We start from the raw sequence: 12,817 nt of genomic DNA, 5'->3' as shown, positions 1-12,817 counted from the left end.
GATACAGCATTTTCTCAAAATATTCATTTATTGCGTTAAATATTCTGGCAAGACGAGTTAAGTGTGTGAAAATCTCTCTTTAGAAAGAAAATGTAGCGCAGTGCAGGTTATTGGGTCAAATGTAGAGGCGTAAATATCAATTTTTATCGTAGTAAGGTCACTAATAGCCATATGTGTCAAACGCACGCAAAGAATAACAGAAATGTTGTTGGAATCTCACAAAGTTCCTTTGAACTATTTACATCAATCAATAAAAAGTACTACGCGATTTGAAATATAAATATTCCATGTTAAAATTACCATTTCACAACCTGAATTTTGCATATTAAATATAAAGAAAAATTTTAAAAAATCACTGTAAGTTAAGTCATTTTTACCGAACTAATACTAATAATAGTGAGTTTTTTGTGCGATGTATAAAGTAACGAAAACGTTTCACAAAGAATTGATAGGTACTCAGGTTTTATAAACTAAGTAATAAACAAGGAAGGTTAGTATTTGCGCCAACAGCACTATACTATATTATCACATAACTAAAATAATTATACCTAGCAATTCGGATGTCAGAAATAAGTGACAGCATTCATTTATCATCCTCTGACACAAATTTTCGTCTTCAAAATTTTGCGTGCCATTTTACTCGTATGGTCGATCCTGATATGGTTAAATTTATTCTCAGTTGGATTCGTTCGCTCAGGTAGATCCAAAAGGTAAAATAACAGAGTAGCATATCTGTTTCTTCCCTGTAGAATGTAGAATTAACCCGTTGCAATTAAAACCTGCGCCGCTGGTGCTCAACGGGGCAAATGAAATAATATATCCGGATCCCAGAAGTTATTCGGCAGCAATTAACCAATCAGAACGGATAACCATATCTTGTCCGAGAAACAGAGTTGTCGTAAATGGGATCACCGAGTCTAGCACGATTAGTGCCAAATGCATCTCCGACGAATTATTCGAAATGAATAATGAGCAAATGTATTTCAGGTCCGTAAAATGCCTCCAAGAGCCCCAAGAAACCGTTAGGTATACCCAAAGAAAATGCGCGCAGGGAAACCAAGAACTAGAAATCGGATACGACTTAGGTGGAGATTGGTTTGTGACGCAAATAAGAGTTTGTTTCGATAACGTCAACTTAACTCCAGTTTACTCCCATTACACTCTGAAAGGTACCATCGCTTATAGGGACAGCACGGTGGCTAATCCTTTCTTCCGCGACACTGGATTTTACACGACCTCGAGAAATATTGCTGAATTATATCGCAGAGACAGTATCAGAAATGCTATTAACACGTTGGTTGGATTATCGCCCTCTTCTGAAAAATATGTAGAGCGCAGAGGAGATTTATTTGTAAACCGAGGTCATTTGGCCGCCAAAGGCGATTTTGTTTATGCATTCGAGCAATTAGCAACATTTAACTACGTCAATGCCGCACCTCAATGGGCATCTTTTAACGGTGGAAACTGGAACGAAGTCGAAATTAGTGTACGGAATTACGCGTCTCGTTTAGGGGATGATCTTGAAATATACACGGGGGTCTACGGCACCACCTCACTTCCTCACGAAACACACGGTCGCAACGTGGGTTTATATTTAGACATCAATAGCGGACACGTGATGCCTATACCCGAACTATTTTGGAAAGTAATTTATAACCCCAAAACCAAACAGGGGATAGTCGTAATTGGTTTAAATAATCCTTACGAAACCAGTTTATCCAACAGTATTATTTGTCCTGATGTGTCGGCGAAAATTACTTGGTTTAGTTCGAATCTCAGCAGAAACCAACGGAATGTGACACTGGGCTATATTTACGCCTGCACAGTTGCCGATTTTACAAAAGTCGTGAATAGCGCGCCTAATTTAAATGTCCACTCCGTGTTGATTTAAAAATAAATTCACTTTTTCACTTCAGAAGAAGTTGGCGATTACTCAATTCTCAGTCGACCATAGCATATAGAACATGGTGTCCACACAAAACTATCCAGTATGCTATCTCCAAATCTAACACATAAATATGCTAGTTTGTTGGTATATTTTAAAATACAGTAGTTTCATATATACAGGAGGTTCCGAATTTGCTATAGCCGCATTAAAATTAGTTTATTTAGTTATTGGAAGTATAGCTTTCAAATATATTTATCAAACTCTTGACTGGAACCTTCGGCACTGCACTAACATACAATAACGCGTTTTACCACAAACCGAAACTCAATTTTACGTACTCGACCCGGGTTTCGCCAACTAATTTGGCATCTTCAGGAGAAGATTAAAACTAAAAAAAATTTTTTTTAATAAAGCTATGAAGTAACTGCATGCCAAGGACAACTACCTGTTATTTCGTGCATCTCCTATACCTAAATTTAACAGTTTCGTAGAAAATCGTAATTTAATGAAAAATTGCAAGGATTTGTGGAAAAAACATTGTGGTGCAATTAATGAGTTTTGCATTGATTTGACAGTTTTGCTATTTATTTAATAAATTAGATTATTATTTTACTCCTTAATCACTCACCTTACCAAAATCCAAAATGACACAACTATGCTTCGGCTGTGAGGACTAGATCAGACTGTCAGAATTTTTTGGTTCCAGTACAGTTTCACATTAACCATGCCCGTTAGTGATGCATTATTTTTCCTACCCTATCGCCCCTATCCATTTGATCTCCCAATGGAGGCACTGCTATCGATAGGTGCTACATATTTCCATTATCAGTGCAGAAACTTTTCCGACTGCGTTGGAATGCTACTGCCTCTCTGTGCGCTTTAAGTTCTCTTCTTCATCTTCAAGTGCTTCGCCTTACCATACCTTCTTCGACGACCGGGTCCGCTTTTGCCTTCGATTTTTCCTTCTAATATTAATTTGAGAAGTACTCTAATTTTTGCTTTTTGATCGTGAACATGACCTCAAGTCATTATGTTAAGTACTTCTAGTACGCTAAGTAACTTAATGGAAATTCCTTGAAAGAAATTTTCTAATGCAGTATTCAAAATTCTATTTGAGTAGCTGTGTAATAGAATGCAATCGTACTTTTTATAAAAATTCTGAATTCCTCTTGCGTCGGTTTTTATTTAGTCGAAGTAGCTAACGTTTCGCCAATCATCCTGTTGGCTTCTTCAGAGCTTGACTGAAACTGGCTCGCATTTTACTCTGTACCTGCATTTATATTGTTTGAGAGGGCGGGAGCTAAATGAGGGACATAAACAGAGTCTCGGATGACTGATTCCCATATTGGAGACCTGAGTCGCGGTTAAAATTGTTAGGTTAGATTGTAGATTTCTAATGACTCTCGGATTCTTCGTTGGTGAAGAATTGATTACATAAAACAATTTTAGTTTTATCGAATAAAATTGTATGTCCGGTTTCCTGTTTATATTCCGCAACTGCTGATGAGTTTATTTGTATCTATTTGTATTAGTCTCAAGGCTCTTTCATGTTTCATCTGCACCGTTGGTCTAACATTTGGATGTAGATTAGAACCAGTCGGAGGGAATGATGCGTGATTAGTAGACAACGATCTGTATCGTCATTAAATAAATCTTCAATGTAGCTACACTGCAACGGTGTGTCCTTTTTATCTGCCAACGCTACCGCTCTATTTGGGGGGTTATCGTGAATTTGTTATGGAAATACTTTCTCAGGGTCCCCTTTCATTTCGCATTTAAAGGTACCAGGCCTAAAAAATTACACCTCTCTCACCTAAGTTTCTAGGAAGATGAAACCTTTCCACTGAGGATTTTGGATGGTACGTCCTGGACCGTCGAAACTCACTTCTAGGCCTGGTGGGGTTCCCTTCTGGCCCAGGAGATAATCGCGAAGCTATATTTCACGGCAGATCTTGCATATGCGTTTAGAGCGTACTTTTTGGAGCTAAGTATAACAATAATAATATCTTTATTATCCCACATATTTGAATACAATCAGCGTATTTTGGATTCCGTCAAGTCGGTCAAAATAGATCATGCAAATGAGGCAGAAAATTACATTAAAAATTTATAAAATAAAAATATGCCAGAGCACAACAATAGAGTGATGACAAACGTTAATAAGTAAAATATTCGTTTAAATTATAAAAACAGTTTTCTAGGAGGAAAAACTTTAGTTTAGATTTAAAAATGTTTACATTACTAGTGCTCTTTAGCTCTGGCGCTAAAGGCAGTATTTTAAACTCCCAGAAGAGGATCCTGCACGAACTATCCAGCAATACACTTTAGGACTTTTTGTTGGGATTTCAAAACAGATGTCGCATGACTTGAATTTCCACAGAGTAATCTCGAATATATGTGAGCATAGTAGACATTTATCGTGCACTTTCCAGTCAAAAAATTTTCATTGAGTTTCCCAAGATAGGGTTTCGTCGAGCTCTAGTCCTAAAAATTTAGCGTGCTTTTTTATTTCAACGGCCTCCCCGCGCGACCAGACATTCTCAGAAAGATCTTTTTTGTTTTGTGAGAATTTTAATATCAGTACACTTGTTTTTTGAACATTCAAAAAGAGTTGAGCAATTTATATAGCTCGTTAAAGAATGCCTTGATTTTGCACAAACGGTCACATAACCTCAAATATTTTTAATACTACGTAAAATTCGACTATAGTTTAAATAGGTAAGTTAAGTCAAATTTGGAACAAGAATTAAAATGCATCTAATAAATTTTAAAATAATTCTACAAACTATAAAACCTTTCCATTAAAGTTTTTTCTCTAACGGCGCTAGATCTCCAGATAATATAGTGGGCAGTTTTATGTGGAACATGCTGAACATACGCTTGTTCCAAATCTAATTTTTGAAGTTTGAAGAATCCGCAACTATTTTTTATAAAACAGACAACAAAAGGTACGGATAAACTTTATTGAAAAAAACAAACACTGACAATTAAAACAAAATTCTAATATCACATTCAACAAAACGTCTATTAGTAATCTGTTATCTTAACCCAAAATCTTTCGAAACAGTTCCACATTTTTGAAAATTCATGTTAAACGTAACATAGTGGAGCAATCAAAATAAAGGAAAACTCCAAGTAATGGAAAAACAATTAAAAATAAATCAAACTGGCATTCTGGAATATTGTCGAGATCGGTTACAAAGTTAAAGTAAAGAGGATTTGTATCCTGACGTCTCTTTTAAAATTAAAACTCCAACCTTGTTTTTGACCCTAGGCCTTAGACTTCTGTACTTGCCAAGTCTTGCACTACTTCTCACAGATCTCCAATGTGGAATAGCCTGAATGTCTAAGTCGTCAAAATCGTATACTGCAAAATACAGCAAAAACACTCATTCGCTTTTTGTCCCTGCCATAAATCTTCTAGTTACATTCCAGAATGTGTTGTGAATGTGAATGTACAATACAAGTGTACCTTGTTGAACGAATCTCTACTAACTGGCTGAGATTCGCTCTCACCTCGAGACTGAAAGCGGGGGACTAAGGAGCATCGACAAGTGACCTATCTGTCTTGGACAGGAAACAAGATGTTCTCTCTATGAGGAGAAACAGGATTGGGGCTACCTTACGCTTTCGACTTTCATTATACAGAGTGGTCATCCCTACAAAGGACAGTACAGGATAAAATATCCTGATGTCTCGTGGATATCCGACACGCAGCTATAGTCCAGCTTGTGATTGATTGGGAAACAGTTCTTTCTGAGGTGGGTCAGTCTGTCGAGACTGAGACAGAGGAGAGTCCTAACTGTAGGAGCCTCTAGACCTCACGCCCAATGGTGGACTCATGGTGTCAGTCAGAGCTGACTATGGACGCTGGTAAATCCTAAGAAGGTACCTCCATATCGATCATGGCCGACGAGGGCATATGGAAACTCAATTTAGCTGCGCTAACCAGCTTCTAGGACAGGGAGGACCAAGATAATAATGAATCGGAGGCTGTGAACGCAGTTTCCTATCCACGCACCGTAATCAGAAATGAAATAATTAATACTCACCAGTTGCAGAACGCGATTGGTGCTGGGGGTGCGGTGAGTCGGGAAGGCTGACAGTTGCGCGTACGCCCTCCAGATGAGGAAATGTGCCCAAAGGTGCAACATAACTTTGTGTCGACGAAGACGGTCGGTCTGATTCACATGTGTGAGACAAATCCGGTATGGAAGCAGTTAGATTTCGTTTCTGCGAACAAAACATATATTATGGAATGCAATTTTCTGGAGTATTATCTAATAAAAACCGCGTCATTAATCGATTAAGAGCAACCTTTAGTCTCCAAAAACGCAATTTTAGAAGTTACTCTTATGGAAGAGTCCTGTCCTTTATATCAAAATGCTCGGAAACTTGGAGGAAAGACTCAAGGCGGCAAAATAATGATATTTTTTTTAATTTTATTTTTAACGGTTAATTGTTAACTGAATAAGTCTTAGCTACTTTTTTTATTTATTTATTTAGACTGATATTGCAAAATAGAGCAGATTGTTTTAAGTCGATGAGTGTTCTCGTTTAGCCACAAATTTTACCTGTAAATGTGATTTTACCTAACAGGACTTAATGAAATTTGAAAAAGTTATTGTCACAATCCGTTAAAAATTGGTTTCTATTAAAAGAGCTTATTGTCCAACTGCTACTGTGATGGCCCCATCAGGAATATTCAAATACATATGCATTTTTGCTACGGAAGAGCAAATGGGAATGCAGAACAAGCGCGACGGCTTTATATCGAGCCTTATGCCATACATCCATCCTTATCCATCTGCTAAGACATTCATCAATATACACACATACACACATTCAAACCTGATAATATGAATAAAGCGAGACCAAGGTATAAAAGAACCACATGGCTTTCTTTAAATGTATAGGCAAGGATTATAGGGGATAATCGCTTAATGGGGAAATGTAATTGCAATTTCTCCCAGAAGAACTATCACCTTTGCTGGAAGAGGTACCCTTGCTTGGAGACAAAACATGTGGTTAATACAAGATGCCGCTCCACCCCATGTTACATTGGCTGTACGAAAGTATTTAAAAAAGGCATTTGAACATCCATGAATAGGTTGGGGCGGACCTCTAGCTTGACCGCCTCGCTCACCAAACCTTAATCCGATGGACTTCTTTTTTTGGGAAAACTTTAGTCTTTAGTGTATGAAACACCTATAACAGATATCAACGATCTACGACAGAAAATAATAAACGGTTGCAAAATCGTAAGAAATAGGTTATTTTTAGATATTTTTTCGTGTTCTATAGCATGTATAAGAAAATTTTTAGAAATGAAAGGTGCGCATTTTCAAAATGAATTGTTATTAGCGTTGTATAATTAATTAATTAATCAATTAATTCCCGATTGATATTAATATTTTTTTATTTTCGAAAATATTAAATGAATTTATGTTACTTAAATTAAACATGTTGCATTAACTTTAATTTTTAGCATACTGTTTTGGAAAACTAAGTGCACATCGCCTGCATTAACCTGCTGGCCTGCATTTCCACTTGCCTTTCCGTAACAGAAATGCATATCGCGATATCCGGCATCACCTTTCTGCAAATTAGAAATGCGGGGTATTGGGTCCGAGAATAAAAAAGTCGATTTGTGGCTAAACGATAACACTCATCGACTTGAAACAAGAGTAATTTTTAAGGATTTGTGATTCTGCTTATAGCAATCTGTTCCTTTTTGCAATATCAGTATAAATAAATAAAATATTACGATTTCGATTTTTTGTTACCATTATTGTAGCACGCAGAACCCTGAATCCAAGTTTCCGAACACCCTGAATATAATTTCATATGTATATGGGAAATTTTATTATGTGCTGTTATTCCGTTCGTTCCAAACTGTACTTTTATGTTACTGTTAATGGGCAGGGTCTAATGGTGCATACAAATCCAATACACAAAAAAAATTTCCCATATGTAGCGGCCAAGTCATATGATTGCCAAACTCGAAACAAACAAAACTGACTGACGCTCAATCTAGATCGAAAAACAACCGCAAAAAGGGAAAAAAGTTTCAACAAACGATGTTATTTTTCAATTTATCCATGTTTATATCTCAGGAGGTTATTTAAGTTTATTAATTACACTTACATTTTGATTTTTCTTGATCGATGTTAGTGAATAGGTTTTAAAATTCGACGCAATTATTATCTGAATATACCATAGTATATATTTATATTATTATATACTTTATACTTTTCACAAGTTCCTGTAGAGATTTTTAATAAAAAAAGGAAACACATTTTAAAACAAAAAATAAATTTTTAAAGTAGTGGTGCCATCATATATATCGATATACCTTTCAATAATAAAGTTATATGAACTACTTTTTTTCTCACTGTTTTACTACAAATTTAGAAGAAGAACATAAGTCAGAGTCTCAATAAAGTACAAGAGTACCTACGTTCTTCAAGTATGAGAAAATTTGTCATAAAACGTCAGTAATGACAATAATTATATGAAAAGAACACTATATAACACTTTACTATACCATAATAATAAAATAGAAACCCTTGTAAATGCAATAAACTTACATATAGGTTGAAGGTAGGTTACTCTAATTGCTGTCCTATTCTGTTTACTATAGACTTAGGGATCTTCCATTGCCTTATTAAAGAAATATGTAATAAAAATAATAAAATTTTATACTGACTCCACTATGACTCGTCTTGGCCAAAACATACAATTGTTGAATGGCTTGCTAGGGGATACGAAACGTAGCTATTAAATTAAATTAAATTGTTACAAACGTCTGTATATATACAGCATGTCCTACCAGGAAATTTGATCGATCTGTTATTGGAAAAATTATAAGTAGCAAAAATGTGGCAAAATCGAAACATTAGTTTAATTGCAAATTTTCAAATATTTGCTACTTATAGTTTTTCTAAAACAGATTGATGAAGGTCCTGGTGGGACACCATGTATATAGGGGCTCCAATGTAATAAAAACCATTTGTAGCTTGAAATATTTAAAATTAAAAAAGTGGAACTCCTATCGGACCAACACGTTGAGTGCAGAATGTTAGCAAACAATAAAAATAAATATACAATAATATCAGGTGTTAAATGTGGCAGAACTACCTTATGCAAGTGTATTCAACACATGGATTTTAGATTTTAAAAAATTGACAAAAGGCAAGTTTTAATGGAATCTTGAACATGTTTGACACCAACAATGTTTTTCCCCGTGTTAACTCTAATATCCTCAAACTTATAGAAACCGAAGTTTTTAACGTCCTTCCACAAAGTTAGGCAAATTCTGTTAAACATATAGAAAAAGCAGAAAAATGGTATATCCATATTGCAAATAATACGGAACAAATAATAATTAGAACAGGCGATGATAGCGATAGTGATACTGATATATTATGTGAATAATTTTAAATAATTTAAGTAGGTAATAAAAATAATTTGTAATTTTATTTTAGATTTAAACATTAATACATACATAAATAAATAAATATTGTTTAGTATCTTTCCTAACAAGACTCCAAATAATTAAATTCTAAGCAAAGTTCGGACCTGTTCGGCCATATTTCATTCTTACATCTTGCCCGGGTCTTTCCTTAATTCGTATCCGTTAGTCACTTTCTTATATCTATGAACAGACTTTAACCAGTAAGTACTTACAGTATAATTACAAGCTTCTTGTGGTTTTTCTGACACCGTCGTATTTAACTGCAAAACGGTGTTATCCTTAATAAAATCGAATCTCATTTTCAAGTCCAGAAGTATTCGTGTTTCATCCAAATTGTTGTCCGCCAGCATCAGGGCACTGCGAATTTGGGTTCTGGTAAACTCCGGATATTTTGGAGCTAGCATATCCGTGTAAATTTTCGTTACGGTGCTTTTGTTTGGTCTTATCGGGATGTGGGTGTAATTTCTGTTCTATAAACATAGAGGTCATAATTTAAAAATGGTAGAAAAAAGGCACAGTTTAACAAAAAACAGCGATATATATATACCCGTTGATTTTTTAGTCATGCAGTTACCAGCACTTATCTGTGGTCTGAGAGAAGCCGCTATAAACATAAGTATACATATATATTTAAAGACGAAATAGTAGGTGCATAAGTCTTTCTAATCCATACAGTGTTGGTTAGATACTGGTTCCAACTTTTGGGATACAGGGTGCTGCCAGGACGAGGGCAATAACGGTTGTCAGCTTTAATTTAATCCAACTACACTTTATCTTCAAAAATTAGTAGTCAGTGCAGTGCATCTGATAAAAATCCAACATTCATCTGAAAAGAATGTCAGAGAAATTTTTTTCTTATAAAATACGCGAGACAAATCGCGGACCGACGCCACTGGTAGACATAAAAAAAAATACTATGCACTTAAAAATTCCTCCTGAAGCTCAGAATGCATTTACCACATCCCAGAAAGATATCTGCATTCGTTTTTTAGATAATATCAAAAAAGTTTTCCCGAAAACTATACCACCCTGTACCCCAAAATTAAGGCGTTTAGGATATACTTAGATAAATGTTTTTTTCTTAAAATGAACCCACCATCAAGGAAAATATTTTCCTTCACAACAAACCAAAAAACTACAACGGAAATAAAAAAATCTTTTCGAATGAAACGCAAAATTCAATGAAAGAACAAGTTAAAAAACTACCTATTTCTCTGGGAATTCTATGAGGTAAGTACCAACTCCCTAATTTTAAATTTCTATATTATATTTAATATAAAAATTAAATTTACAAAAGAAAATGACATTTTAAATTGAACTGCAAAGTTATTTACCATCGGAAACAAAGTCAAAACATACATACTTGAAAGGGGGACAAAATTGTCGAAAAAATCTGACATAAAATATGCAAGAATATTGTAAGAATTGAAAATATCAAGTTAATATGATTGTATATAGGATATTAATTAAAATACTGATTTCGTCTCCTCTATTACCAACAAAGGTATGTTTAAATCAGTTATCAAAATATACATACAATTTTCTTAGGAAGCGTTAAATCTTGAGCACTACTTCCGTCTTTGGTCAGATTTAGTACAAAGTCATCCAAATGTTTCGCTTCCTTAATTACTCGTTTGGGGACCCATGGCGCGTCTAAAACTGGGTTGAAAATGATTTTCTTGATTTTTTTTCGCATTTCTTCATCACATTTTTTACACCTGTTTGAGAAATTTTGGATAGTATACTGTATTGTTACAGCCAAGTTTAACGCCTCGAGAAATTTTAAAAATCAAATGCGACTTCTTATACGTATTTCGATAAAAAATTGTTTCTTTTGTAAATGAAGAAAAAAGAGATACTGATTGACTTGGTTTGCACGCGGAAATATTTTTTTATTACTCTGGGTAGGTATATTCCAAATCTATATCAATATTGAATTATACAGAATTTTAAATTATAATTTTGGAATTGGATTGATAATAATGTTAAAAGTTGACAATCCAAATCATTAGGAGCACAGAGTGTCCCGAAATTAGTGGGCGTAATTATAACAGCATATTCTACGTCCAAAATAAGGATTACAGGTCCTAAAATTTTATTAATATTTATTAGCGTTTTAGTAACTTTAGTTAGAGGCGTAACTTTTGAACGAAAAACACATTGATTAATATAACTAGAATGAAACGTCTTCATTATTTATTCATCAAAAATTGAATCAGTTTGAAATTTACTAAAGCTTTTAATTACTACTGCAATTGTTTTTTGTTTAGTTTGACATTTTAAAACACGTTTTCGTTCAGTAAAACGAGTTTTTTAAAGAATGGGTCGTCGGACTACAATTTCTAAGATAAATTTAATTATTACTCATCACAGAAATGGATACAGCCAAAATGGTAAGTAAATGTCCGTCAACTATTCAGCATGTCATTCAGCGTTACTGTAACGAAAATAGGATCGAGAATAAGTCAAGGTTAGCTCCAAATCCAAAGATGGATTGTAAAAGCGCTATCGAATTATTCAAACCCCGAAACAATTCGAATAATCCTGCAAAAAATAATTTACATGGTCGAACTGCCAGAAATAAGCCTTTCATTGGCCGAAGAAATAGACTCGTGAGATTGGCATTCGCTAGAGAGCATATTGATAACGATTTGAACTTCTGGAATTTAGTAATATTTGCCGATGAGACCAAAATAAACTTATTTGAATCCGATGAAAAAATATCAGTATGGAGAAAGCACGGTGGAGGTGGAGTGATGTTATGGGACTGTAGGTCATCTGCAGGAGTAGGTAATATACATTTCATTGAAGTAAATATGAACCAATATGTGTATTTGGATACATTAAGACAGCATTTGGTTGCTAGTGTTCAAAAACTAAATATTGGTAACAATTATCGGTTCTATAATAATGATCCAAAGCAAACGTCAGTTCGGGTCAGCAGTTGGTCGTTTTATAACTGCCCAAATATTATTAAAACACCAGCCCAGTCACCAAACTTAAATGTAATTGAAAATTTGTGGTTGACATTAAAAAACAAAGTAAATAATGCCGCAATATCTAACAAGCACGAATTAAAAGTAAAAATTACTGAAGTATACAACACAATTTCCCCGGAGTATACTAGAAAATTAGTTGGATCAAGACCCAGAAGACTACAAGCCGTTATCGATAATGTTAGTTTTGTTATTTTTCTCTATTGATTTGGTTATATTTTGTTTTGTATCATTTAAGCTGTGACGTTAATTTTGCATAAAATTTAATTAATGTTAACTAAATAAGGCATATTTAAGACAAAAACAAATTCACACTTTTTTAGAAGGCTCTTTACTAACTTAATTTCAATAAGTTGTTTTTTTTTAATAAATCAAGAGACATTCAGACCAGTGAACAAAAAACAGAAATGTAAAACAGAAAACAAAATAACAGTTTCATCAATTCTGTTCCCAGGC

The 12,817-nt window shown here is 34.5% G+C and overlaps 2 protein-coding genes across 2 annotated transcripts; one reads left to right on the top strand and one right to left on the bottom strand.

Moving 5' to 3' along the window:
* The first annotated feature begins 412 nt into the window (after positions 1–412).
* On the top strand, positions 413–1,903 carry LOC132705090 (uncharacterized). The gene is made up of 3 exons (XM_060675521.1): positions 413–452; positions 581–697; positions 750–1,903. The coding sequence occupies exons 1-3, from the start codon at positions 413–415 to the stop codon at positions 1,889–1,891; spliced, it is 1,299 nt and encodes a 432-aa protein (XP_060531504.1). The 3' UTR covers positions 1,892–1,903.
* A 3,175-nt stretch (positions 1,904–5,078) lies between these two features.
* On the bottom strand, positions 5,079–9,798 carry LOC132705591 (uncharacterized). The gene is made up of 3 exons (XM_060676269.1): positions 9,578–9,798; positions 5,941–6,121; positions 5,079–5,255 (listed from the first exon to the last, which is right to left on the bottom strand). The coding sequence occupies exons 1-3, from the start codon at positions 9,767–9,769 to the stop codon at positions 5,092–5,094; spliced, it is 537 nt and encodes a 178-aa protein (XP_060532252.1). The 5' UTR covers positions 9,770–9,798; the 3' UTR covers positions 5,079–5,091.
* Positions 9,799–12,817: the final 3,019 nt, after the last annotated feature.

This window comes from Cylas formicarius, unplaced genomic scaffold, assembly GCF_029955315.1.
Source record: "Cylas formicarius isolate icCylForm1 unplaced genomic scaffold, icCylForm1.1 PGA_scaffold_7__23_contigs__length_41026272, whole genome shotgun sequence".
Lineage (NCBI taxonomy): Eukaryota > Metazoa > Arthropoda > Insecta > Coleoptera > Brentidae > Cylas > Cylas formicarius.
Note: the sequence above shows the minus strand (reverse complement) of the source record. Positions and strands in the feature narration are given on the sequence as shown.

What these genes read in the sequence shown, in the direction of transcription:
- LOC132705090 (XM_060675521.1), top strand. Translation starts at nt 413, where the DNA reads ATGTATAAAGTAACGAAAACGTTTCACAAAGAATTGATAG. An exon ending in GTTTCACAAAGAATTGATAG is followed by an intron (nt 453 to 580) that starts GTACTCAGGTTT and finishes AATAAGTGACAG; the next exon opens with CATTCATTTATCATCCTCTG. An exon ending in AGTTGGATTCGTTCGCTCAG is followed by an intron (nt 698 to 749) that starts GTAGATCCAAAA and finishes TCTTCCCTGTAG; the next exon opens with AATGTAGAATTAACCCGTTG.
- LOC132705591 (XM_060676269.1), bottom strand. Translation starts at nt 9,769, where the DNA reads ATGCTAGCTCCAAAATATCCGGAGTTTACCAGAACCCAAATTCGCAGT. An exon ending in AAGAAGCTTGTAATTATACT is followed by an intron (nt 6,122 to 9,577) that starts GTAAGTACTTAC and finishes TTTTGTTCGCAG; the next exon opens with AAACGAAATCTAACTGCTTC. An exon ending in CCAATCGCGTTCTGCAACTG is followed by an intron (nt 5,256 to 5,940) that starts GTGAGTATTAAT and finishes TGTATTTTGCAG; the next exon opens with TATACGATTTTGACGACTTA.